Raw genomic sequence first — 22,893 nt, forward strand, 5'->3', positions numbered from 1 at the left:
ACCCCTACAACAATGGGAACCTTCCCACCCCGGAACCACTCATGATGAAGCCCTGGCATGAACAGGTCACTCAGGACCTGAGGGACCACTTAGTCCACAAGCTGTGAGTCTAACAGAAAGTCATCTTTTATCATAATAAAGTTAATCTTTATTCGGGTTCTCACGCTGTATATTTTCTTAAACACCCTGCAGAGTTCAAGCCATAATCCCCACACCAGACCCTGCAGCACCGAAAGACAGACGCATGGATAACATGGTCGCTTACGCTCGTAAGGTCGAAGGGGACATGTTTGAGTCTGCCAACAGCAGGGTAAAATTAGCCTAAACCATCATGCATCAAACACTCTTTATTGCAGTGTTTTTGTTTTTTAGTTGTGGCTTAATATAGTTTTGTATTAAGGATGAGTATTACCATGTACTGGCTGAGAAGATCTACAAGATCCAAAAGGAGCTGGAGGAGAAGAGGAGGTCCAGGTGCAATCATGTTCCACAGCAGCCTGGCCACCAAGCCATCACACCACCAAGTAGGTGTTTTTATTTTGCGGCCCTTTTTGTATTATTAGATGTTGGTGTTTGGGTGACTTGAGGAAAATAATGAAGTGTCAAATTCTCAAAATATCACAAATTTTTATAGATGGACCCATTTACATTGATATGGCCCACATGGGTGATTCTTACGAAAACTTGGTTTTAAAAATGTCAAGCATGAAAATGTAAAACTGCTTAAATTAACTTTTTTTCCCACCGAACATTAAAAAGCAAAATCTGGAGTAAATGGGAACATTAATTTAAAAACCTTTACTTATCATTTAACACTTTTTGTAACATAATTTAAAAAATTAGTCCTAAAAAATCTCATTACCGCAACAGTCAGAAAACATCAACACTGACATATTTTCAAAATGACATGACAAACCTGAAAGAACATAATTTGGAGATTCTGCACATGCATTTAAAATCAAAGTATTATGCTTCTATTAATTAAATTAACATTTAATAAGCATATGTTGCGGTAATGATAATCAAAATGTCGTGTAAGCATTCTGACAAGACAATATTTCAAATTAACTGTAAAAAAATGATCTTACCTGGTAGCCATCTTGAAGAAACTGGTCCATGTGCTTGGTCACTCAAAATCAAACTTTATTAATATTCTGTATGTGTGCTTAAACTGTTCTCAAAAAGTGTTGTGGAGGATGAGAACATCAGGCATGGACACATCATTTTCCTCATTTTTCTTCATTATTATTATACATGAATATTCAATAAATATTTTTTCTGTCATCTAAAGTAGTCTAGCAAACATCCATTTATTTTTTTTCTTAATATTTTTGTGTTAATTTGATTAAACTACAACATAACGCATGTTCAAACACAACCGGACACATTGCGGTAATGAGAATTTTAGCAGAAAATGAGATAAAATTGACAAATTATAAATTCTTATGTTGAAATCACACATTGTGCAAGGTAGAACACAGTATTGTGTTAATTCTGATGCTTTTTAATGTTACTATATTACACATTCTATAGCTAAAATCATTAGTGCCGTGGTGTTTCAATGGTTTCGTGAGAATCACCCATATAGTCCCTAAAGTACAGTATTGTGTTAAACGTTAAACACAACATGAGATGACTGATGAAAGTGTGCATAATGACACCAGGAACGTTTATTCAGAAAATTCTGTTTGTTTTGATTTTACATGTTAATTGTTAAAGCTAACATTTTTGTGCTTTGTGCTTTTTGTGTTTTTGGTTTAAAGATAAGGGCCAGCAGACAGGAACCACTGGCTGTACATGTATTACACCTGTGTTGAGGAGTACCTTTTATAATGTGTGTTTCCATTTTCTTCTGCAGGGATGGGACAGTTTAATCCTGTCACAATGCCAGACGTACAGATGTCTCAGCAAGCATTAATGGATCTCACGATCACTGATTAGGCCAACTTCTCATTAACCCACATTAGACAAATATGCATATAACTGCCTGCATTAAACCTGTCTGTTATGAAGCAAAATATCTCATGTTAACTGCAATAACTTCTGTCAAAGTTGTTCTGGAAATCTAAACTTTACGATAAACCTTAAACTTATTTTAAAGAGCAGTGCACAACATAAATGATTTTTGGCAAAAAGTAATTTATTTAAAAAGAATTATGGATTAATCTTTTTAACGAAGTTACAGAAGATAGACAGGAGCATTGAATGATTTTTTTTCTTCTTTTGTTATTTAATTAACTTTAAAGACAGAGACTTCAACAGGTTTGGCTTATTATAAGAATGAATACAATACAATGTTTATTTGTTTAAGACATACAGTAACCCATTGTTTACATTTATACATTATACATATATATTTGGACGTTTAAAAATAACATGTTGTTTAAGCTGTTTAAGTTGTAGCTGTGCACACGCGCTATCAGTGGGTACGATGTGCAGCGCATTTTAAAGTTCAAGGCGGCAGTCCAGTGAAACACAGTGAACCTAATAATCATTGTTGTGTAAGATGCAAATTATCCAACCTTTATAGGACAAACAGGGGTGAAGCACAAGGTCCCGGGCCCTATGCATAGGCAGTCCTGATGGGCCCCCCATTTTTTCATTTTAGTTTTTTAATCACTACATGAACAAACTGTATGATAATCAAACAAGACTTGATTTAGTCATATTTTATTTTACTAAATGAACAAGACATTACATTTTTACATTACTTAGAACATTTATTTTTATTATGCTTTATTGTTTTAAGGCATAAATACAATTTTAAATATGCCATTTTAGTTTTGTACATTAACAAAAAGCTCCATTCATAATAAAAGACAAACAAAACTTGTGCCACTAGTCATTTTTATTTGGAGAAAAAAAGGCAAAACGAAACAAATGCTATAGCTTCCTCAGATGTATAGCTTATATTGAAGTTTATTTCCCAGACAGTAAATGCCCACTGGCATTTATAATATAATGTTGACATGATTTGTACCAAGCTATGACACTGATTAGCCTATTATTGCTCATTTTAGATACTATAGCCTATTCATTTAAAAATAAACATATTTCAAATTAGCCTATTATAACGGAGTTTTGTATGTAAACAGCATTGTTAGTATACAGTTTATTTATTTAGCCGTTCACCTCAAATTGCATGTAGCCTATAACCAAATTATCATCTGAAAGTGTATGTTCTGCTTTTTTAATGGGTTGTCTCAGTTTATTTTTAGCATTAATAATCCCGGGGATATTCAAACAGTTTAGCACTATAGATTTTGTGTTCTAGTTTGTGCTCACTTTTCTTTGAAAATAAGTCAGTCACAAATCATTTCCCCTCGTTTCCTTCTCCTGTCTTTCCTTTCTTTCTTTTTAGTGGCATGATTTAGCTTTCTTTGAGAAAGACAATTCAACCGCAACTCAGAAATTTGCACTCCACCAGACGCTCAAAAACATAAACAAAAAATGTGCATGCAGATTGTCTAAACCATTTGGTTCCGTGAGACTTTCGATAGTTTTTACTTATACAAAATGTAGTCAGTCAAACAGTTATTCAGCCAATACACTAACTTGACATTTAATCTGACATTAATTATGAAATTTTATTAGGAACTGAAAATATCAAAGTAAAATAAAAGATATTCCAGACTTTTCCCTTGGGCCCCTGGCTCCACCACTGTGTCTCAGCCCCACGAGCACTGTATCCCATAACACACCCTGATCACCAAGAGTGAGCTGAGGCATTTCAGAGTTGTGGTTGTAGTACCAGTAATAGTGTACCATTTTTTCCTGTTTATTAGATCTACATTTCACTAGATATTGTATAACTGAATGTTGATCTTTTTTTTTGGGGGGGGGTGGTGGTTGCAGATGGGTATGTCATGCTCCAGGAGGCAACAAATACAAGTCATGATAGGAGGCCACGCAAACCAGTGCTTGAACTGAGTCTTTTGTGGGGTCCCCACCATGACAAAGCGGCAAGCCCAAAATGGCAACACATCACTAACTTAAAACACAACCTGATGATTTATGCCAGTGGTTCTTAACGTTATTCCTGGAGGCCCACTGCCCTGCACATTTTGTATGTCTCCCTTATTTAACACACCTGATTCAAATCATCAGCTCATTAGAAGGGATCTCCATGAACCAGGTGCGTTGCTAGACATAAAGCTGTACTGGGGGCACAGGCCCCCCATTTTTTGCTGACTTTTTTTGAAAGCCTGCTGTGTGCAAAAAGTGTGCAACACTTCTATACAATGTCCTTTGCTTAACCCACAATTCTACAGTGCAACAGTTACTGCGAAAGATAAATACAAGTGTAATCTTCATCATACCTAACATTATTAACATGTTTGGAGGCATAAATGGCATAACATGTTTGGAAATGTGAATGAACGCAAAGACGCGCGCGGACATGGATACGTGCGTGCACGCGTCAATGCGACTGCTTCGTCACTTTTACAAACGTTAATTGGGTAACTACATTGCATATAGATCCGTTTTTGCCGCGATTGTCTTAAGGATTGCACTAGTTAACTGCTAAAATTTAAACTTGAGATTTACACTGGGGCACAAAAGATTTACACTGTAAAAGGGGTCTAGCAACGCCCCTGCCATGAACTGAACTGAGTCTGTCAGATAAAAGAGACATACAAAATATGCAGGGCAGTGGGCCTCCAGGAATAACGTTAAGAACCACTGATTTATGCAATACTTATGCTATTTTTCACAACATATTTGTGTTTAAAGGCTGGAAATAAGTTTATTAATCATTTCAAAATATAAAATTTGACTAAATAGGACGTCAATGTGGTATTACTGGTGTTGTGGATTATTTAACAATTTGAGTGCAGGTTACATTATTAGAGATGGGGGCAAGTGGCTTTGTTTATTATTCATTTAGTAGACCATTCATTAACCATTTTACTCAAAACATCTGCTTTATTTAGCAAAAAAGCTGTTACATTTTTTTTACAGACTACGGCTGAATCCGAAATCGCATACTTACTGTGTAGGTATTGAATTTCATTGGGTACCTACTTAACGTGCGCTAAGGCAGTATGTACGTTCGCGTTAAGTATGTACAGCATTCGCCATGTTGACGTTATCATGTGACATATGACGTAGTAGACTTGTTCGAGTTCATGCGGAAGCACAAGAACCGACAGGAGGCTGACACCACAATACCGCGAGAGCAACTCGAAATCAGAGTTCTCCGTGTGATTTCTGGAATTGCTCTCACGGTACTTTAATGTCATCCACCTGTTGGTTCTTACAGCGGTGCATAAACTCGAACAGACATGAAAACGTTTGCGTGTGTATGAGGAACAGGTGCACTAACACCTGATTGCATCAGTAACTTGATCTGTAACAGTGTTACAGATATATTACACATTATTTTGTAGGGGACAAAATAAGTAAAACAAGCAGATTGTAATTTAATATCTATTGTCAGATGACAGCTGTGCTTGAATACAAACATTGCAAGCAATGTGATTATATACATTTTAGTGAAGCAATCTCTTGTATTTACTTAAAACGACAGGAAACATGAAAACGTATTGATGAAAAAAATGAATGAATAAAACCATCACAATAAATGAAAACGTATTGAAGTGAATCCCATATGAAACAAAACTTTATTCAAATGTATTTTTCTAACAAACCATCACATATTTACTGTCAGCTCAACATAGCTGTGACAATTCTCCAGCTTTATTTTCATGAATCAGCTGATAACTTTGTGATATATCCTGGGTCTGTGCGTGAAGTCAGGGTGCTGAGGAACAGTCCTGTGTAACGTATCGAATTCACCCGATTGGTTGGTCTCCGGTCGATTTCTTTGCTTTCCCGTGGCATCATGGGAAAGCTGAGATAGAAGTGTCCATCCGATGCACGCTTCAGAATCGGGGCGGACTCAGTAGGGCATCCGGGGATTTGTCGCCTACTGATTTTATGGATACTGAGGATTCGGACGTACTACTCTGTTCACGTGCTGTTTCCCCTACTACATTTTCAGTAAGTAGGCGGTTTTGGACAATACTCAAGTACACGTGCCTCTGAATCTCGCGAGAAATAGTCCAAAATCCCGCTAATTCTCACCTACCCTTTTACGTATACTGAGGTTTCGGACATACTATTCGTGCGCCTACTGCTTTTTGCCTACTATATAGTACAGCAGTATGCGGTTTCAGATTAAGCCAAGAGCTTACATAGAGATCATTATTTTAAATGTTTTGGGCCTTGACTCAGTTTTGATGACTTAACAGGGGGCGATCCTTAGGGGTACCTCAGTAACAGAAAGATGTAACCAGACAACAACATATAACCATTCAATAATGAACATTGGACTTAACTATGCGCAGGCTATAGATATAAAATTGTCTTGTATCGGTCCCACATCCTATTACGTAAAATGTTTTATATTAAAGAACTACACATATGCAGATGTCATCAGTTAATGTACACACCTTCCTCTAAAAAAAACTGTGCTAAATAGCACGAGAAGTGGTTCTTGGCTCGTAATCATAGAGGAACCATTTTTATTGCTATATAGCACCTATGGGTCAGGATCCTGCCGGATCCTTGTTTGTGTTTAGTTCTAGTTCGACATGACAGGGTTCTGACAGTGCAATGTTTCATGTGGGAGATTGGTGGTTTTAGTATTGGTTTATTCTGACCACACATTTTCCGGGTCTCATCCCTTTTTCCTTGATCCCTTACTCGTGATTCTTTTCAGGTGTGTCTCATTAATTTCTCCCTATTTAAAGTCCTTGTGTTTGATGTTTTATAACATATAGTAAAATAAACAAATGCAAATGGGTACAATATAAATGAAGTATGACACAGGTACATGCTTCTCTCTAAAAGTTGGGCAAAATGAGTAAACACTGCACACAACGAACCACTACACACAATACAATACAGAGCTAACTAGTTTATATGAACCTCAAAATAATTTCAGTATACGATGCATATAAAAATTTGTGTTTGATTAGAATAAAAAAATGTCTACACAACCACAATGCTTCGCAAAGCCGGGTCTACGGGGGGCTAGGGTGTACCCCCCCCAGATTATTTAAAAGTTACTATTTAGGTGCCGATGGTAGACTAATTGAATGGCTCAAAACAAAGCCACTTTGTAAAAGTGTAAATTAAAAAAATAAAGCACTTTAATTGGAATGATTTTAGCGTGTGTGATTTATGTGTGTGCGGGTACGAGTCGGATAACGAGCCAAATATTAACGGGTCTGGGCGGGTGCAGATTTAATTTTGATATTATCATGGGTGACGGGTCGGAACTGGTGCTGAACTTTGCGGGTCTCCAAAAATAGACTTGTGCAGGACTCTGGTCCAGAGAACATGCATGGCCAGAGTCGTGCCACCACGTTGTGGAAGATGCAAGATGTGGAAGAACACACAAGTTGTCTTCTTATGGAGGTGGCCTGGAATGATGGTATTAACAATAGAATCAAGTTTGTCCTATTTGATGAGTGACACTGACCCCGGCTGTTCAGAGAAATAGAAGATCCACCAAGAAACTTTCCCTCCTCTGTGAATCTCACTTCAATTTGTTGTTTGTCCTCATTTCCTCCATCACATTGGTTTACACAGAGAATACTCAACATGTCTAAAGTATCCTCAGTCTTTCTTGACAACACAACCTTACTGCCACCAACACCAGGCAGAAACCTTTCTGATTTATGATTCCCTGACCAGAGACTGAGTACGATTTTATTGATTTCAGCAAAACTCAGTTCGGAAATGCATCTTTTAGAGATATAAACTCCATAATGCCCCATAATGAGATCCTTCCAGTAAGTGTAGGTTGTTTTATTGTCACAGATACATAAGATTTGATTTGTTCCCTGTATGGTAAAAACATACTGAAGGTATCCAGCAATGGGTTTTGTCCATGAGTCACTTGACTTAACAGCAAGAATGTGATGAGAAATATCTTGTTGGGCAGCACATCTTTTCGGCACAAAAAAGAAACAACATCAAGTACAGAGGATCCTTTCTCAATTGACCAGTTCTGAACATTGGAGGGTTTTTCCTCATTATAGCCTCCATTACAGAAAACCCAACTTGTATTTCTGGTCAGCTCTAACTTCTCAGCTTATCAAATTTTATATCCAGCTGGCAAGTGATGATTTATTTTTTCTGTCTTTAAAGAGTGTATGGTAAATGGACTGCACTTATATAGCGCTTTTAACAGACCTATGGCCATCCAAAGCACTTTACTTTTAGCCTCACATTCACCCATTCACTCATACATTCATACACCGATGGTGGTGTCAGCCATGCAAGGCGCCAGCCAGCTCGTCGGGAGCAGTTTGCTCAAGGACACCTCGACACTTGGTCCGGTGGAGTCGGGAATTGAACCACCAACCTTCCGGTTTGTAGACAACCTACATGAACCACTAGGCCGCCCCAGTGTATTCAAGCCATTCTCAGCAGATTCTGGGTCAAAATCTAAAAGGTTTTCTAATCGATCAGTGTGGGATTTGTTAGCTACCAAGATGTACCATTGACAGTAAGACTTGCCAAAGAGTGTGTTCCGCCTGTTAACATCTCACATAGTTTTGATCCCTCTACACTGTTTTTGATATTAGAAAGATTCTTTTCTTCAGCATCCTTCCTCAACTGGGATAACTTTGGCAGCTCTTCAAAATACTTCTGTATTTTCGTCTGTTATGATTCTTAGAAAAATTTTGAAGGAGGAAAAGTTTATTTTCACTCAGTTCAGATGGCTCTATGTCCACCTCAATAACAAATTTTCCTGTGGATGTCATGTCAGCTTTGAGAACTTCAACAAAGCGAGGGGGCTTAATACACCTATTTGCTATTTCAACATCCTGGGTGTTAAAATGTTTTTCAATTGCTACTGAATGCTGTTCCTCAAACTTATCTTTGTCTTGGACAAAAAAAAATGTGTCCATGTGGTTTCTGTATTTACAGTAGGTGGCAGTATGCACCTATGAAATTTTTTTGCAACCCGCTATTAAACATTGGATGAATAAACTGAAATCGCCTCCCTTTCTCAGTCAACCTATGTAATGGTCTAGCCACTAGAAACCCTTCACACACCGCCTATAATAAGACACTAATCCCAAAAAGCTGAATTTTTGGGGTTGGCCAAGTTTGAACCACCTCTACTTTATTAGGGTTGGCCATAACTTCATCAGCCGAAATCACATGCCCAAGGTACTGTACCTTGGCCGCAAAAAGATTACATTTTGATGGCTTTACTTTAAGGGTGGCAGCCTTTAATTTAGATTAAACCTGACTCAACTGATGGGGATGTTCCTCAAAATTCTGTCCAAAAACAATAATATCATCCAAATACAGTAGACATGTGGACCACTGTAAGTCAGCCAAAATTAAGTTCATAAGTCTCTGAAATGTCCTTGGACTATTAGACAAACCAAAGGGAACAACGCTAAATTCAAATAACCCCTGCCTAGTTATAAACGCAGTCTTAGGGCGAGTTTCAGGATCTACCTCAACATGCCGGTATCATCGATGCGTGGAAGGGGGTATGCATCCTTTCTAGTGACATTGTTTAATTTACCCCCATCTTTCTTCCTCACCGGGACAACAGGACCGGCCCAAAGACTACAGGATGGCTATATAATGCCCATCTCCTGCATCTGTTTCACATGATCGGCCACATCCTGTTGTAGATGGAGCAATACCTGGCGGGGGCAATTTTAATAGGCTTTGCATTACCCATATCAATTTGATGAAAGGTCTAATGGGTTCATCCTAAGTCTTAGTCATTCCTATTAAACACAAGAAGGTGATCACTCAATAATTTATTAATGGCCTGTAATTGAATTAATTCTAAACCCCGATCGTTTAACCCCAATTGCTGCGTCAGCACATAAGCAGTCCATGGCGGCTCTGTGGGATCTTACAATAACTCAGAGGGGTTAATGTCTTTATCTCCTACTTAAACTTCAGTACACAGGGTTCCCATAGTCATTCATTTCCTTAACATAAGCTCTTGACTTGTTATGTTGACACTCTAGCTGGTAACACCCTGTTTTCTACTTTACATAACAAGCAAGCTACTAAGACATCCCTACTCAATTTCTCACATGGCTCTAACATTCCTTGCCCAGCACTATTCTCTTCGAAGAGCAAAACTTGATTAATAAACTCTAGTTGCTCATGGTCATACTGTAGCCAATTTAAACACACTTGGCACCTCTGCCTAAAAGTTATTGGGGTAAATAAATATCCCATTTGACAGTTTCATGCTCTATGATGAAATTGTTTATATTAATAATAAACAGATCCATAAGCATTATTTTGTGGTACATTATTCAACACACCGTTTTAGTTTAGGCTATAGAGATATTAAAACTACAAACTACTATTTAGTTACCTTAACCGCTCAATTGTTCTGTATCGTTCAAATCTATAGCTGTGTCTCATTTAATTTAATTTCAAAGGTTGTATTCTCAAGAGGACCCATCCTCTGAAGGAAGTGGTCTACAGAGAGTCCTTAACTAGCAGTTAGTTCGGCCTACTCAGTTCTACTATTTGGATTTAAATTAGAGCAAGCTACCATTTTATGTAACATACTTAAAACAGTTATGACCAGTCTTGAAGAAAAACCATAGATGACTTACTTTTAAGACTAGTCTAAGAAGTTGATGCAACCAACCACTGGTTTCACAGACAAGGCTTAGCTAAAGCCAAGATAAGGTGTTAGTTAAATTAAGATGTTTAAGCGTATTTTATAAAAATGCCACAAACAAAGACGTTACTGGTATGTTTCTTGAGCCATATCAATGGAACTGGCATATTTTAAAATCTATCAGTTTTTAGTTGAGACAGCTCAAAATTGTGTTTTAGTCTAGGACTAGCCTTAAGCCTTGTTTGTGAAACCAGGGGAATGAGTATTAAAACTTGTTATCTTCACAGTTGAACTGTTGTGTTATGAAAGTTTTTGTGGGTGGCAGTGGTTCATATAGGTTGTCTACAAACTGGAACGTTGGTGGTTCAAGCCTCGGCTCCACATGACCAAGTGTTGAGGTGTTCTTGAGCAAGGCACCTAACCCCCAGCTGCTCCCAACGAGCTGGATGGTGCCTTGCATGGCTGACACTGCTGTTGGTGTGTGAATGAGTGAGTGAATGGGTGAATTTGAGGCAAATTGTAAACCGCTTTGGATGGCCATGAAACTGTTGAAAAGCAAAAGTGTTAATGGGACAAAAGTCATCTGATGTTGGATTTATTATCAGGAAAATTGTGAATTTGTACAGATTACTGTATATACCAGAGGTGCCCAAACTAGCCCTGCAATGATCTTTAATTTGGCCCATGACACGTGGGATAAGGAAAAAGAATAAACGTCATTGACGCATATGTTCATATTTCTAATTCAACATTTTCTAAAATGTAATTTTTTTTGTACATTACAAAAATGTAAATTGAAATTAAATGCACGGAATTAAAGCAAATACATTTTTAAATGTACATACTTGAAGGTGTATAGCATGCATCAAGAAACTCAATGAACTCTGGTACTGTACACTCTAAAAACAAACGGTGCTATATAGCACCAAAAGTGGTTCTTTGCTCGTAATCATAGAAGAACCGTTTTTAGTGCCATATAGCACCGGTGAAGCACCAGTGAAGCACCTGTGTAGAACCATATAGTGCTATGTAGAACCATATTTGGTGCTATAGTGGTTCTATATGGCCCCTATATGGTTCTACACAGGTGCTTCACTGGTGCTTCACCGGTGCTATATGGCACTAAAAACGGTTCTTCTATGATTACGATCCAAAGCAACAGTTTTGGTTCTATATAGCACCGTTTGTTTTTTTAGAGTGTATAGGCTAATAATGGAGAGGTCCAGGCAGTGGCACAAAGACAAAAGGAAACTTAAAATTGATTGGCGAAATTATTACACATTTTTCTACAATATAATTTTTTACAACAGTTACATTTGAAAATAAAACTGCATTAGTTATGCATAAACAGAGTAATGTTTGCTTATTTGTTTTTTAAATATTAGAAAATGATAAATGAGGAGAATCAGGGCAACTTTAATTTTAAAATAACACGGCAGCATTTACTTACGGCCCTCAGTCAGGTTTGATTTTTGTCCTTTGGTAGGAAAAAGTTTTGGCACCGCTGGTATATACTATAGTATGTGATGATATAACCTGTCTTGGAATGAATAACCCAACTTACCAGGGTCACTATTTTATCAGGCAAGGGTAACGCTTTATATTACGACCCGCAATGTACCATGTAACAAAACATAATTTACAGTGTACCTATTTGTAATAACAGAGTACCTCTACAGTACGTACTTGTAGGTTTCAGGATACAATGTGTTAAGTTTGAGAAGGAGGTAAGAATATGGAAAATTATAAATTTAAATAACACATATAACCACATTAAATAAGCTGGACTTCTGCTATTACAAGCATATTAGTAATATAGGCTAAAATAAAAAATATGTGTTGTTATATTTATTTGCCAACGTGGCTCGTAGATATCGACTAAATACAATACACTTTCATCAGGTAAGTAGCGAATATAATTCACAATAAATTCACAATAAAATAATAAAAAAATCAATACATAAATTCCCCATAGACTTTAAGTCATACTTACCACTTAATATTATAATATACCCTGTAGTAATAAAATACTTAAAGTATAAATAATGTCTAATTTTCCATATTTTTACCCCCTGATTACACCAAACTTAACACATACCTTCAAGCTAGGGTGACCAGATGAGATTGGCTGAAATTCGGGACGGGGGGGGGGCAGACGTAACGGTGGGGGGGGGTTTCATCCAATAATAGTTTTATTTATTAATTTTATTTAATAATAAAAGAAAATGAATTTCAAACTGAATCAATCATATTAAAGGCGGAGTCCACGATGTTTGAAAAACGCGTTGGAAAAGGAGACGGGCCGACTACCAAAACACACTTATAGCCAATCAAATCAAATCAAATGCCGGGTTGCGTATGTGTGGGGCGGGTCTATCAACAGAAGGTCCAGATTCTATTGGTGTAGGGGCGTGTTTGTTTAGGTGATTTCAAATATCAACATTGGCTTTCAGACATCATGGACTCCGCCTTTAATATAAGTACATATGCATATAAATACATTTATATAATATGTATAGCATTTTATACTTTATACAATAATAGTTCATACAATAATAGTTTTCTTTATTTTACTTAATAATAAAAATAAGGAATTTCAAACTGAAGTTACTGAACTAATCATATTTTTATTAATATAAGTAGCCTACATATGCGTATAAATTTATATAATACGTATAGAAGTATTTTTTTATATAATAAGTATAGAAGTATTTTTAACAAAGTGCCTTGCCTGCCCTCGACGAATCAGACTCCTTCACGCGACTGGCTGTCACTGCCTGCACTTTCAACTCTCCTCGCGGCTGCTGCAACTTTCGCTCTCTTAGTCAACTCAAAAAACAAAAGGTCCTATTGTCTTTCTGCATATAGATGAATTAGATAAATTAATAGAAACAATACAACGTCAGCATATTTCGCGGAGGTTTTAACTGCTGCGAGCACAATGAGAGCCTACAGTATAAATACAAGATGCTGCAGCCAATGAGCAGCCGGCGGCGGCGGGCTGCAGCCAATGAGCAGCCGGCGGGGGCTGGCTGCAGGATGACTTAACCTCCTCGCTCAAGTTTTATCAGACAACTACTACTCAAGATTTTGCTTTAATTTTCGGGGAAATTAAAGCGGGATTTGGGATTAAGATTTAGCTTCAGTATGATTTTCGGGACAATAAGAGCAGGATTCGGGATTCGGGACAGCAGCTTAGATTTCGGGACTGTCCCGAATTTTTCGGGACGTCTGGTCACCCTACTTCAAGCACATACTGTAAAGTACTCTGTTGTTACAAATAGGTACGCAATAAATTCGGTCTAACCACACAGTACATTGCAGGACGTAACACAAGGTGTCACCGTTTATTGAGTAATTACATACTAGTTTATTGAATTATAGTTACTTCTTTATTAACATTCTGTCTGAATTCTTCTGATCAAACTGCTTTATTACTATTAACAATATCTTATGCATATGAAGACTTGAGAGAATAGTAGCAATAAAACCGTAAATCCACAGATAAAGTAAAATAGTAAAAAATACTAAGGGCACATTCTGGTCCAGTTTGTATTTTTTAAAGCAATAAAGTCACAAAACCCACATTTACATTGTTAACAAAGTTATTATTAGAAGAAAATGATCAAACAAATAGTGTGTCTTTAAATAAAGTGTCTTTTAAATAAAGTGTCTTTCTGTCTGTCAAATGTCCACACATCAATGTCCCAAACTAGCCTAAAATTGGAATCCCTTTATAAATGAAAACTGAAACAACCAAAAACTCAGTATTTGTTTGCTCTATTTAAGGTTGATGATAAAACCTTTCTGAAGGTTAAGCAACTTCTAAACTTTTTGAGGCCTATCTTATAATTGTGGAATAAGAAATTCAGTAATAAACATAGAATTTGTTATGAATGTGTGTTTTAATATATGACAATATCATTAAAATGTATAAATGCAATCATTAAAATGTACAATATGTGTTGTCTCTGAAATTAGTTAAATGAGTAAACACTTGCACACAATTCACCACTGGAACCCCTACACACATTACAATACACAAATATAGCTGCAAGCAGCAATTGCGGGGTCAAGCACCTTCAGCGCAATGAGCACCCAAAGCACAGCAAAAACCGCACGACGCAGCAAATGCGCAAAGCGCAAAAAGCGCGCAATACAGAGCCCGAACCCGAAGCAAAGCAAATGCAGAGCAGAACCACTGCAGTGCGGAGCAACAACAGAAAAGATGGCAAAAATATAATATCAGACAAAATATTCAGAAGTTATAAGCAGTTCCATAAGAACTGTTATAGTTTATAACCCCTAGGTGGCGCTGTACTCTGACTTCCCAGGTACCTTCAGAACATTATGTGGAAGCTCCTTACTAATTTTTGAGCGGATATGTCCAATAGTTAAAAAATATAACAAATTATGTGAAATTTCAAAATGGCGGACAGGCGGTTCGATCAAACCCGGCATAATACACATCGACAGATGCGGCATGAGGTAAGCAATCCATAGACATCAAGATCATAATTTTTTGACAAACAGTTCAGAAGTTATGGGCAAAAATAGCCTATTTTATTATCTCATGACCCATAGGTGGCGCTGTCACCAAATTTGGCATGAACCCCAAGTGCATGGTCCACATGAAGTGTACCAAATTTCATTTCAATTGATCAAAGAATGACTGAGCTACAGCTTCAGAAGCATTTTTGCGTCAACCTTGTTAAGTTTGCACATTTATTACTTTTGAACAAAGATAAAAATCAAAATTCTGTTCGGTCATTTCTGTGCGGCTCACTCCAAAGATCATTTCATAAGAATTGAACCACATTTGAAGGAGGAGTAGCGAAAAAAACGGAATACTGTAAATTTCAAAATGGCCGCTACGGTAATGGGTGGAGTTTTATTGTAAGGTATTAAAAACAACAAGCATGAGGAGAGCAATCACGTGTACTAACTAGAATTTTCATAGATCAAGCGGATCAGCAGTTATAACCATTTGAACATTGAATTTTTGAGCTGATGGTGGCGCTATAGAGTTACTGCTAGAGACCCCATTTTTGGTCACTTGACTTTTCAGGACCACCTCTACTACTGTGCCAAATTTCATCATTTTCCTATGTACGGTTCATAGGGCTGCCATAGACACCAATGGCTAAGAAGAGGAAGCAGAATAATAATAATAATAATAATACTAACAATTCCAATAGGTGTCACAGCACCTTCGGTGCTTGACCCCTAATAAGCAAGTTTATATCAACTTCAAAAATATTATAGAAACTACATCTGGGAATTTCTTAAGTGTAAATATACAAACTGAAAACCTTAATAATGTAAAACAATAAAAATAGCATGTCTTTGTTTAGGATGAAACAAGAATAACGTCCACACAACCACAGTTTTTTGGTTTATCATCTCTTATCCAAGTCCCTTAAATTTCCCTAATGTGTGAGAGACTGGAGAATAGAATTTATTATTCTTTTGAGAATTCAAATCATATCCATAGATCAGACCATTAAAATGATCTTATGACTCAAAGTCTATGTCCAGTGCAAAAGGTCCATTCATGGAGAACCCAATAAAGAAGGTCACTCTTGTGCCAAATTCTTTGCGTAACTGACTTCTGAACATTGGATAAACCACTAGATCTGAATCTGCAACCGCAATACAGTTGTGGCGTATTACTCCAGAAGCTCTGTAAAGTTTACCTGTGTCTCTCACTTTCTTCCATGTTTTTTCATTGTCCGATTGAGTTGCAATGTTCTGCTTAGGTCCTAAACACCTGTTAAGATCCCTCTGAGAAATCAAGCCTTTGTAACCCTTCTCATTCCCCAGGAAAAAATGTATGGCTGCCCTTCTTCCATTGCCTACAGCTTTCCACTCATTTGAGTATAAATTCCTTATTTGTGAGACCATTGTTGTTAATTCAGGGAGAAGATATTTCCATAACAATAAAAGTGCAATGTAGTTCAGTGGCAGGCTCTCACTGAAGGTTGTGCTGTGTTTGATTATATTAAAGAGTAATTGACAAAGTTTCTGGTAAGGTCTGATGTACTGAGATTCAGGGTTGATGTTAGCGAGAACTACATTGGCATAGAAAAAGTTGACAGCGTTGTTAACATTTCTGCCCTTTTCTGACTCCAAAATGAAATGATACTGCTGTATGATCTCTTCAAGAATTGATGCAGAGTCTTCCCTGTACAAATACTCTAAAAGACCGGTATAGGAATCACCCTTGTTCCTCTCCAGACATTGCTGTGTCTTCTCAACTTTTATCATAACATTCATGCCATTGTTATTGACAAGCTCACTCCAGTTCATTTCACCAAAGAGGTGGATATATTGTTGAAAACATTTCTTCACCTTGTCATGTGTCAGTTCCTTTTGTTTGTCTTTCTCAGGTAGAAATGGCTCTAAATTGACAAAAAATTTGTCATGAAAATTAAAATGCTGCTTCATAGTTTGCTTAAGGTCAAGAAGATAGCGCATATGCTTCTGCAATACATCAAAATATGGCTTGTGTTCAGTTTGATTTCTTGCCAGATCATCAAGCTTTATTTTACCTGACAGGACTTGACCAAGAAGCTGGTTATCTGAGTTAAACAGTGGCGTCTTCTGCAGTATTTCTGTGACGCTCACTGCAACTTGAAGTTCACCAAGACGTCCAGCAGTGTTGTAGGTATTATAGTTGTTTGGTCTTTGGTATCGAGCCAAGGCCTCTTTTTGTGCTATTTGTTGTGTTTCCTTGCAGGCTTTTGTTGCAGACTCAGCCAATGTAAGATACATCTTGAGACTTTCTGGCTTTATGGGATAATTTCTGTCTTGGTCAAAGTTAATTTTCAGCTCACTCTTAAGCACCTGTGCCACTGTGTCACATATATACGAGTTGTCCTTTGAATGGTCTTTTGCCTTCTTTGCCCATATCGTAGCCATTTTAAAGTCTTTGTTTTTATTTTTTAAGTAGTACCTGGCGAGGAGCTGAAATATTACTGCATCCTTTCTGTAGAACTTTGCAGCATTGTTTAAAATGTTCTCCTCCAACCCTGGGGTCTCCTTCATGATATCATGGATAAGAGGTGAAAAAAGACTCCCACCCTTGGTTGAATGTTGCCTCTTCACCAACATGCTGTGCACATCAGACATTAGTTTTTGTTTCCCCAGAAAGCAATCATTAAATAAGTCTGCTGTGAGCAGAATGTTAGTGATGTCTGCTTTTGTCACTCCATGGGAAGCTGCAAATTCCTTCAAACATTGTTGAGCAATACTTGAATGAATCACCCTCACACAATCGAAGATAACTTTAGAAGAGATTGTGCATCTGGTCAAAAGAGAGGAAAGATTTTCAAATCCATCTTCAATCGTGCAAGACTGACAGTTTTCTGTTGTTTGTAGATGAAGAAACTCCTCACATGCGCTAACTGACAGTGATGCATTCCTGCAGTATACATCCAAGAGGACAAGAACGGCAAACAGCTTAGCATGTTTGTGTTGAAAGTTGAAGCATTTCAGAGTATTTTTAACAACACCTTGAATGTACTTAGATGAAAAGTTTGACTTTAGAATCATGAACCCATAAAATGTTTCTGTGTTTGTGTTGGTCGTTCCAAACTCTTTCAGCTTTTCTTCAAACTGATCCTGTTCCCTCTCAGATAAACTGTTACCAATGAAAACAGAGTCGTCCATTTCTTCAGCCTGTTCACGGGACTCAACTCTCATGCAGTTGATAAGAATGACTTGTGGAGACTTTGAAAAAATCTTTTGTTTCAGACATTCCTCCTCAATTTGCAGCTGAAGATTTTTAACATCACAGATGTCTTCAAAATCATCAATCATGAGCAAAACAGGAAGTCGTGTTGATTGCTCTTCTGTCTTATATGTTAGTAACTGCACTACTTGTTCAGCTACTTTGGTGTAATCATCTGTTTGGTCCTTCAACACTGCACAACGGTATTTATCTTTAAACGTCCAGAGAACATGCATGGCAAGAGTCGTGCCACCACAGCCTGGAAGATGCAAGACGTTGAAGCACACGCACGCTCTCCTCATACTGAGCTGTTCTGGAATGATGGTATTAACAATGTAAACAAGTTTGTCCCGTTTGATGAATGGCATTGACCCCGGTTGTTCAGAGAAATAGAAGTTCCACCAAGACACTTTCCCTCCTTTGTAAAATCTCTCTTCAACTTCTTTTTTGTCCTCATTTCCTCCATCACATTGGTTTACACAGAGAATACTCAACATTTCTAAGGTATCCTCAGACTTTCTTGACAACACAACCTTACTGTCACCAACACCAGGCAGAAACCTTTCTGATTTACGATTCTCTGACCAGAGACTGAGCACGGTTCCATTGATTTCAGCAAAACTCAGTTCAGAAATGCATCTTTTAGAGATGTCATCTTTGTATCGCCCCATAATGAGATCCTTCCAGTAGGTGTAGGTTGTTTCAGTGTCACAGATACATAAGATTTGATTTGTTCCCTTTAGCTCCTGCAAAAACATACTGAAGGTCTCCAGCAATGGGTCTTGGGCATCAGTCACTTGACTTAACAACAAGAATATAATGAGAAATTTCTTGTTGGGCAGCACATCTTTTCGGCACAGGAAAGAAACAACATCTCGTACCGAGGATCCTTTCTCAGTTGACCAGTTCTGAACATCCGAAGGGCTTTCCTCCTTGTAGCCTCCATTACAGAAAACCCAACTTGTATTTCTGGTCAGTTTTAACTTGTCTATAATGTCTCCAACTGCCCATGTAATTTTATATTCAGCCGGCAAGTGATTATTTGTTTTTCTGTCTTCAAAAAGTGTATTCAAGCCATTCACAGCAGATTCTGGATCAAAATCTAAAACAGCCATAAGATCCATGTAAGTCAGAAAACCCAAGTTTTCTAGCTGAACAGGATGGGACTTGTTAGCTACCACTACATACCACATATAATGTGACTTGTCTAAAGACTGAGTCCCTCCAGTTAACATCTCACATAGTTTTGATCCTTCAACACTGCTTCTGATAACAGAGAGATGCTTTTCTTCGGCATCCTTCCTCAACTGGGACAACTTTGGCATGTCAGCAATATACAATTCATAATCTCTGGAGGAACCAGGCGTAATCAGATTTGCACTACTACTGTCTTTTCTTACAAGAAAAGATTTTCCAACATTCATCTTCTGTCCTTTGTCTAAATTATGAGTGTTAAAATAAAACTCTTTACAGACTATAAAGGATGGCTCTATGTCTACCTCAATAACACATTTGTCTGTGGATGTCATGTCAGCTTTGAGAACTTCAACAAAGCGAGGAGGCATAATACACCTCTTTGCTATATCAACATAGTTTTGCTGAAAATGTTTTTCAATTGCTTTTGACTGCTGTTCTTCAAACCTTTCTTTTTTCTGGACACTAATACCCAGAATTTGTCCATGTGGTTTATCCGCCACTCCAAAATGTATGGTGCCATTTGTGCGGCTGTTCATACAAGCTGCTGCAAATCGAATGACTTCAAATGTGTACTTTTTCATTGCATTTTCTTCTGTTGTGTTGGTGAATGCTTTGAATTCATGGCATGGTTGTATGAGGTCTACAGGACCAGTTTCTGTTACATCAAGAATGCTGTTTTCCTTGTACCTGTGGGCAGCATTAAATCTCTTGAAAGGGTACGGCTTCAAGCTACAAGACTTAGTCGACAAGTCTTGTTTTAATTGATCTCTGTTGTGAATAATCAGCTTTTTTGCATTAAATGAGAGCCCTAGTTCTGTGAGATCAGATGTCTCTAAAAGGAGAAGACCAGCTCCATTAACCTTTTCTTTATATAAAATCTCAGCATCATCTTCATCTACTTTTATGTTGAGCAGCCACTGTCTCACATGATCTTTATTCCAGTCATTAATGTCCACAGGAAGTTCAGATGAAACATCTTTCTCATCTCCATTATTCTGAAAGAAAACAAACAATGAAAAATAAATGTTTTATACAATTGTTGTAAAATTAATTCTATATTTCGCCATTACTTCACATCAGGATTAAAACAACCACTTTTTGTGATCCCATTTTTCAAACTTTAGTTGGTGTGTAAGGTTGCTTTAACAGAATTTGCTTTTCAAGGACTACAGAGAACGGCCGATTTGGACTGCAGCCTGCAGTGGAAGTTTTGGCGTCCTCATGTCCTCATCCTTCACTTTGTCTTTTTATGTGCTTTCATGCTTTTATGTGTTTTATTTTTGTTTTAAATTGGTTATTAGTGTCGTTTTTAACATTTGAGTTGGCGTATTGACAATATGGTTCTTTTTTGCCTTATCGCCTTGTGGACTCTGTTCAAGCTTTGGTGCGGTTGTGATGCCAAAAACCTCGCCGATCATGGTTGGATACGTTACTCGAGAGAGGAGCTGCTTCAGTTTAATAGCATGAGTTCTATGCATGTTGTGGACTTTTCCCCACAGCTTCCGGATATCATTTAGAGACAGCCACATGGAAAATAGGGGAAGATGTGGGGAAAGAGAAGGAAGCGAGGAAAACGAGGTGGCGTCAAGTTGCGGTTGAGGAAACAGCGTTTGCCCTCTGTGATCCTGGGAAATGTTCGTTCCCTGAGGAACTTCAGGGAAATGTCCGATTCCAGAAGGATTTTAAAAACTGTGGCGTTTTGGCTTTTACGGAGACGTGGCTCAATGAGCAGGACTCAGACGCGGATCTGCACATTGATGGATTCGGTACACCATTCCGGCTGGACAGAAAGGCTGAGGTGACGGGGAAAAAATAGGTGGTGGGGTTTGTCTGTATGTCAATGAATGATATTGCAGTGCTGTGACTGTTCGGGAGCGGATTTGTACGTCCGATGTCGAACTTTTAGCACTGTCACAACACCTCTTCTATCTGCCTAGAGAGTTTCCTCAAATCTTTATAACTGTAGTGTATATCCACCCAAAGGCAGATGCTGTGGCCTGTTTTATACTGGGTGATTTTAACCATGTGTCGCTGAAGAAAGTGCTTTCACACTATCACCAGTACGTCACCTCTCCTACCAGACAGAATAAAACACTAGACATGTGTTATGGATCAGTGACGGAGGCCTATAAATCGCTTATACTACCTCCATTGGGCTCGGCTGATCACAGTTGTGTGTTCCTATTGCCCATATATAAGACTTTTTTAAGAAAAGAGAAAGTACAAGTGAAGGACGTAAAAGTCTGGACTAAAGAATCTGTACTCTGCTTACAAAAGTGTTATGAATGCACAGAAAGGAATGTATTTAGAGAAAATTATGTGATGAACTGGTTGATGTGACCTGTTCTTATGTTGCGTTTTGCAGAGACATGATAATTCCCTGTAAGAGGGTTAAAGTCTACCCAAATAACAAACCATGAGTGACCAAATCTGTTAGATCAAAAATAGAAAATAAGAGACGGGTGTATAAACAAAGTGATTCCACTGATTTAAATAAACAACCAGCCACAAGGGAGCTGAAGGTAGAAATTTTACAAGCAAGGAAGAATTATAAGGTGAGACTAGAGAGTCAAATGGCTGTTAATAAGTTGGGTTCGGCCTGGTCTAGTATGAAAAGTATAATTGGGCAGGGTAGTTCAAAGCATGATAATCCGATTACCTTGGGTGGGTATAATTCTGATTTAGAACTTGCAAATGCCCTAAATGTTTTTTATAATCGTTTTGATACATTTGCTTTTAATGGGGAAGTTCAGGACCTACGGCACAATCTTGAAGATAGCCAACATTTTTGTATCAATCAAAGAGATGTGGAAAGGGCCTTTCTCTCTGTTAAGGTAAACAAGAGTTGTGGGCCTGATAATATATGTGGGCGGGTTCTTAAGTTCTATGCCAAAGAATTGAGTCCTGTTTTTCATCATATTTTTAATATGTCTTTGAGGGTACAGCATGTTCCTGGTGTGTGGAAGGATGCAATGATTGTTCCTGTACCAAAAGTGAGCTGTCCCAAGATTTTAAATGATTTTAGACCAGTGGCCCTCACATTGGTCTTAATGAAAATTCTGGAAAGATTTGTGAAATGTGAAATATGAAGTGTGCTTAATAGATCCAATGCAGTTTGCTTACAGATGTAAAAGAGGTGTGGAGGATGCAACAGCCACTTTAATACATTTACTTATGAAACATTTTGAGGGGAAAGGGACTCATGCAAGAGTGTTATTTGTTGATTTCTCTTCTGCCTTCAATACAATACAACCACATGTTTTAGTCAAAAGGCTGGCAGAACAATTTAAATTAAGTAATAACTTAGGGGGTGGATTTTAGATTTCTTAAC

At 37.7% G+C, this 22,893-nt stretch overlaps 2 protein-coding genes and 1 pseudogene across 4 annotated transcripts in view; 1 reads left to right on the top strand and 2 right to left on the bottom strand.

Moving 5' to 3' along the window:
* LOC129436760 (sterile alpha motif domain-containing protein 9-like) overlaps positions 1 to 22,893 on the bottom strand; it is a 51,497-nt gene that overhangs the window by 21,125 nt on the left and 7,479 nt on the right. For 2 of the 3 annotated variants that reach the window (XM_073857804.1, XM_055195005.2), the window contains one exon: positions 14,180 to 20,557. In XM_073857804.1, coding sequence (XP_073713905.1) covers positions 16,148 to 20,557 — 4,410 coding nt within the window. In that variant the 3' untranslated portion in view covers positions 14,180 to 16,147. Of the gene's footprint in view, positions 1 to 14,179; positions 20,558 to 22,893 lie in introns of those variants that run through there. The other variant, XR_012359449.1, reaches the window with a different exon arrangement.
* LOC141349062 (histone lysine acetyltransferase CREBBP-like) lies at positions 11 to 2,833 on the top strand. The gene is made up of 4 exons (XM_073857810.1): positions 11 to 103; positions 193 to 310; positions 401 to 524; positions 1,859 to 2,833. The coding sequence occupies exons 1-4, from the start codon at positions 42 to 44 to the stop codon at positions 1,939 to 1,941; spliced, it is 387 nt and encodes a 128-aa protein (XP_073713911.1). The 5' UTR covers positions 11 to 41; the 3' UTR covers positions 1,942 to 2,833.
* Positions 6,830 to 8,780, bottom strand: LOC141350875 (sterile alpha motif domain-containing protein 9-like; annotated as a pseudogene).

Source organism: Misgurnus anguillicaudatus, chromosome 19, assembly GCF_027580225.2.
Source record: "Misgurnus anguillicaudatus chromosome 19, ASM2758022v2, whole genome shotgun sequence".
In the NCBI taxonomy this organism is placed as follows: domain Eukaryota; kingdom Metazoa; phylum Chordata; class Actinopteri; order Cypriniformes; family Cobitidae; genus Misgurnus; species Misgurnus anguillicaudatus.